The sequence below is a fragment of the Vanacampus margaritifer genome, chromosome 13 (assembly GCF_051991255.1).
Source record: "Vanacampus margaritifer isolate UIUO_Vmar chromosome 13, RoL_Vmar_1.0, whole genome shotgun sequence".
In the NCBI taxonomy this organism is placed as follows: domain Eukaryota; kingdom Metazoa; phylum Chordata; class Actinopteri; order Syngnathiformes; family Syngnathidae; genus Vanacampus; species Vanacampus margaritifer.
In genome coordinates this window covers 1,019,001-1,025,000 of record NC_135444.1, presented here as the reverse complement: position 1 = coordinate 1,025,000, position 6,000 = coordinate 1,019,001, and the positions used below count along the sequence as shown (strand labels likewise).

Sequence of the window (6,000 nt, the reverse complement as noted above, 5' to 3'; positions counted from 1 at the left end):
TTCAGCAGAAATTGAATTTCAGATTTATTTAGTGAACACACACATCTATCAGTCACAGCCTAACCTATTAAAGAAACGGAATGATAATGTGAATCAAAGATAAAAAGAAAACTTGCAACTTAACTAAGATAAAAAAAGGTAGACGGAAAAGGTAGATGGGGGATATAGATGGAAGCGTTTGACCTGTCAATTCTTTATTGTTTGAATCAAAGCATTGCGCCAGTGGTATATGGTAAGATTGCAATGAAGGCGCATTTACGAACTGGTTCAGGTGCACAAGAGAGAGAGGCACTCGGTGAGCGTCGATCCTCAGTTGAAGAAAACTCCGTTGGAGGCGATCTGGGCGGTCGGCGCACGCGCAGCTGGAATGCTACACTAGAATCTCTGGTTGATGGTGATGAGCGCACGACTGAGAGGCCGCTGCAGGTCCTTGGCTGGCACAAGTCCCGGTTGGTGGTGATGTGCTTGTGCGGTTGAGAGGCCACTGTCATTTGGTTTGGGTGCTACGGGGCGTCTCGGGCATTGAGTCCGTTTATGTCCCGAATTATGTAGACTTCAGATTAATTATGAGTGGCAGGGAAATTCAATGAGTTTTTCCTTTTTGAACTGTCTCTGGTTGGTTTGAGAAAACACAGGTTTAAGGCACGCACACACATTCCCCACGGGGAAATGTTTAAAAAGGTAAATAATAAATTTTTTTAGGGTGACGGGCAATATTCGTTACACATCTCTTCCTGTTTCATTGTTGTTTCTACAGTCTGCGTGCTGAAAAACGAAAGGGGCATTTGAAATGGCGCATTTTAATTGTTGTCAATTGTTGTCAAGGTGCGTGGGGCGGCGCGAATGAGGCGTTTGGTGCAATGGGATACGGCTGGTTTTGTGGCGAGATTTGTGACAACACAGGACAATTTTATCGTTTGCGGACATCCCGAGCTCTACAACACGGCAAGCTACCACTACCGGGACAAAAACAAACGTGAGCAGGCAGAGTGGTAAGCGATGAACTTGGCAGACCTGGAGTGGTATTCACAGAAGACAGCAGTATTGTTTAGCATTCATCACGTGACCCTGTCGGGCCAGCTCAAGTTAACGAACAAATGGGCTATCGCTGTCAACTTCTACGGCCAACTTATTCAGGCCTGAGATTTCAGCCAGGCTAAGACTCCTCGAAAGCCGGAGTCCTGCAGGTTCTGAAGGTTTCCCTCTTCCAACGCAAGCTGATTCCAATCAACAGGATCGTTACCAGGCGTATGCAGAGCTTGCTGATGAGCTGATCATACCAGCTGTGTTGGAGAAGGGAAACATCCAAAACCTGCAGGACTCTGGCCCTTGAGGACCGAGTTTGCCTACCACTGCTTTATAGGCTTTTGTTTTGCCTCGCTGGTTAAGGGGCTGATTGCCGCCTCTTCTCCCGGCCGTTTGCCTGTGCGCTCTTCCGCTGTGCATTGGGTTATATCTTCTACTCTCTTGCACTGTCCGTTATGTAGGTCACTGCTTGCTATAAGGTTTGTGGCTGCTGCCCCTTACCCAAGGAGGGTTGCGTTGACTGCTGCCCCGAGCATGAACACTATTGGAGGTGCTGCGTACTTTTGAGAGTACATTTTAATTTTTCCACGGCAATTTTTTTCGCCATGGGCCCAAAAAAAGACAACAGTGCCAGTGGCAGCAAAGAAAAACAGACAGTGCTACGAACCACAGTGGATTTAAGGAAGGAGATAATTGCGACGACGTATCTACGGTTACTACTTCCGTAAATACTGGCGAGAGGACCCCTGCCTTAGCCGTTCAACAATGTGCCTGACGATAGACAGTGCACGCAAGGACCCCTTGGTAGTCTAACAATATGCCTAATGTAAAATACACAAACTCGGTACTGAACTAAAGCAAGCATTAACAAAGCAATAATGAGGAATTTACAACGGGCCCCATACATCTGTGAGTGCATTTTGCATCCACTGATTACATCACACTACAAATAAAAAGGTAAGGTATTCTTTATTATTTAAATATTGTAGAGAGGGGGTACATGTTTTTACATAAATAGAAATTAAATTTAATAAGAAAAAAAATAAAATGGAAATTTTCAGTTTTTGGAGCTTGGTAACGGATTAATGGCATTTACATTATTTTCTATGGGAAAAAATGTTTCGGAGGTTGAACAAATCAGAGTTTGAACACTTTACAGGAATGAATTATGTTCAAACTCAGAGGTACCACTGTAATAATAATAATCTTTATAATAACAATAACGACCTCGCAGCGGCCTCTGCTCAGACCATAATTACGACAACATAAAAAAATGAGAGAACAAACATGATTGGACTGTTGGTTTTTTGTTTGTCATTTAAAATGATTTCTTTCTTCAATTATATAACAAGAAGCTGTGAAAGTCTGAAGAACTTGTGAGCTGTGTTAGTAACCAATCATGCCTCTTTTTATGTCTCAGAGAGTGGGATGCAGAAGAAGGCAATGGTCCACTGGTTTGTTCGTGTGTCTGAAGTTCCTGTGAGCAAGCTGCCACTGCTTGGGAGGGAGCCACACCCACAGGAAATCTTTTACTATCAGGGTCGAGGCTGTAATGAAGAGGTCAATGCAGAATCCATTCTCAGACCTGTGCAGGTAAAGAATTACTCTTCTCATTAGGGGCCACATTTGTCCTTCAGTTTTCTTCTGCTTATCCAGGTACAGTATAATGAAGGCAGCAGTCTCAGTTAGTTCTCAGTCAGATATTAGCATATCCACAGCAGTTTGTTAGTTATGGAGTTAATTGTTCGTATGTGTCTCAAACAATCTTTAATAATAATAATGCATTGGATTTATATAGCGCTTTACTAGACACTGAAAGACGCTTTACAGAGGAATGGATACATTATTCATGTATTCACACATTCACACTGTGGTGGCGGTAAGCTACTTAAGTAGCCACAGCTGCCCTGGGGCAGGCTGACGGAAGCATGGCTGCCAGTGTGCGCCTACGGCCCCTCCGACCACCACCAAACATTCGCACCTTCCATACACCAGTTTGAGTAGCACTGGAGGCAATGTGTGTGAAGTACCTTGCCCAAGGACACGATGACCCATGACTTGGGGAGAGCGGGGATCGAACAGCCAACCTTCTGGTTACTGAGCGACAGTTTCTACACCCTGAGCCATGGCCGCCACACAACAAATTTAACATTTGTCAGCCATTTCCCTCAATCCTTGTGAAAGAGATGTAAGGCGGTCCATGTTCAGTATGTCATCCACGATTATCAGCCATTGCTTAAACGACAGTGCTTCAGTCTTAAGACAGTTCTTTGTAATGACCTTTTTGCCAGCCACTAGGAGTACATTGACAAAATATTGATTGTCTTTATGCACAGCCTCTTCCAAATATCCCAAAAATAAAACCAAACAAGACCTTGGAAATGGATACCCCAGAGCATCACAGAGAGCTGAGTGAATGCTCCCCCAAAAGGGTCGGACATAAGTACATTTCCAAAATATGTGTGTATGATTTGGATCTGTATATTTACATTGTCTCCATCATGTCTGCTGAGTTTTCATTTGTTAACGTTTAATATTAGGTGTGATAAAATAACGCATTAAATTTTTCCAATTGAATTCTTTTCATTTGGGAAATTGTAATGTCGAATTGTGTATTTTCTACATATCATGCCACATTCCCTCAGTGACCATCTCACCCAGCTCTTTTCCCATTTAGTTTTTACATACAGTGTAGACACCAATCTTAAATCCATCAAACAACGATATAAATGATGACAGTTTTTGGGACACCAACTCCATAAGCTTTTGCAAGTAATTTTATAACAGGGTGTATTTTATCTTCACACGTCTTAATATCTTTGATATAATAATCCCTCATTTACAAATATCTAAATATCGAGTTCCCGATTAATAAAGTTGTATGTATCTTTTAACTCCTGATAACTTAATATTTCTCTTTTTTTTTTAATAATGGTACACATAGCCATAATTCCTCTATCCGCCCAAATATTAAACCCACCATCCAATTTACTAGTCTTAAATTTAGTATCTAATGAGATCCATTTTGATAGTACAATTTCCTTTCCTATTTTTAATTGTTTCACCATAGAGTATCATACCTCCAGTGTATATGTTACCACTGGATTGATATTGATATTGATATTGATAGTGTTTGTCCCATGTATGTTTGTATTGGCTATTCGAGTGAAGAAACTTCAATAAGCATTAATTTAGCCACATATCCCACATCACACCAACAGACCAGATGACGCAATTGTGCGGCATAAAAATATTGTTGTAAGTTAGGAAGTGCCCATCCCCCTTTGTCTTTGCTTAGTTGTAGCGTATCTGATTCTTGGACGTTTACCTTACCATTTTTGGAATTTTGTCTTTGCTTTTTTCATGTACAACATGAATTGTTCTTCTAACATTATATTTTGTTTGTCTACTTCTTACAAACCCACACTGCTCCTCAGCTATCAAATCTAGTACAAACGTTTGGAGTCTGGTCAATATAATTGAAGTATATATTTTATAATCTACATTTATTACCGATATAGGTCTGTAATTCTGGCAATGTTCATTATTGTTAAATGGTTTCGGGACCACTGTAATAATTGCTTCAGTCCAGGATGGGGGGATTTTGCCCTGAGTTATAATCCAGTTAAAGGTAGTATAAAGTAAAGGTGTCAATTCTTCAGTAAACATCTTATGCCATTCGGACGAAAATCCATCACTCCCTGGTGCTCTGTTTGGCTTCAAATTTCCAATTGCTTTTCAAATTTCTTCAATTGGTATTACTGCTGTTATCTTCTCATTTTGTGTCATGCCGATAAAAGGTAAATCCAGGGTTCGAGGAAAACTTTGATATCAGTCTGGTCTGAAGAGGATGTCTGAGAGTAAAGATCTTTTTAATAATCTCTAAAGACATTTTCAATTTCTTTTAGGTTGATTTGTTTTGGGATCGTGTATCTTAATAATGGTATTTACTGCTTGTAGCTTTCGCAAACGTCTTGCTAATAATTTTGTTGGTTTAGGACCTGATTCAAATGTTTGCTTCAAATATCTTGCTTTAGTTTCTATTTCATATTCAAGAAGATCATTATTTATTTTCTTATTTCTTTCATCTGTTGCTTGATTTTTTGGTCAACTTTACTTTTCCCTTTATGTTTCTGCTCCAAGCATTGTAATTCTGCAATATGATTTTTGTATTGCTTCATGTTCTCCTTTTTGAGATTGCTTGTGATTGCAATCAATTTTCCCCGCAGAACTGCTTTCAATACATCCCACAGTATAGCTGGGTCTTTATAGCCGTTTTAATTTGTTCAGTGACTGATTTATTGTTAAAAATTCCCACATTCAACCTCCATATTGTATCTCTCCTTCTACAGCCCAACCCTATCTTCAAATAGACTGCATTGTGATCAGACACATCCGCCACTCCAATCCTACATTCTCTTATTTTATCCCTGCCTTCCTTCTGCATAAAGAAAACATAAATTCTAGAATAAGTGGAATGTGTTTCTGAATAAGTGAAATCTCTTTGCAATGGTCTCAGATCTCTCCACACATCAAAAAAGCCCGTCATCCCATGTATTCTTCACGAGCTTTGTGTTTGATTCTTATTTCTCTTAAAACTGGTTGTATCCAAGTCGTAATCCATCACATTGAAATCACCTCCACATATGCATATGCCTTCTGTTTTCAGGGCTTTAACATCAACAAGGATTTAAAGAAGCCTTTAGTACTCTCTGGAGGTGCATATATATTCACTAGAGTTATTAATGTTTGGTTCATTTTTCCGTTCACAATAATATAAGTACCTTCTTTATCCTTTATTTCTTTATGAAGTTCAAATTTAGCCATATTACATATCAATATTGCTACTCCTTTTACGGGCATTAGAGTGTTAACTATAATATGTGTTTTTGAATTCGAACCTCTTTAATTTCTCATGTTCTGCTTCCGACAAATTAGTTTCTTGTATAAAATGTGTGTTTTTTTCCCCTATTA

The 6,000-nt window shown here is 39.6% G+C and overlaps 1 protein-coding gene across 3 annotated transcripts in view; it reads left to right on the top strand.

The window, feature by feature from the left end:
• orc1 (origin recognition complex, subunit 1) overlaps window positions 1-6,000 on the top strand; it is an 87,841-nt gene that overhangs the window by 17,913 nt on the left and 63,928 nt on the right. For all 3 annotated transcript variants that reach the window (XM_077583195.1, XM_077583194.1, XM_077583196.1), the window contains one exon: window positions 2,447-2,619. In XM_077583195.1, coding sequence (XP_077439321.1) covers window positions 2,447-2,619 — 173 coding nt within the window. The remainder of the gene's footprint in view (window positions 1-2,446; window positions 2,620-6,000) is intronic.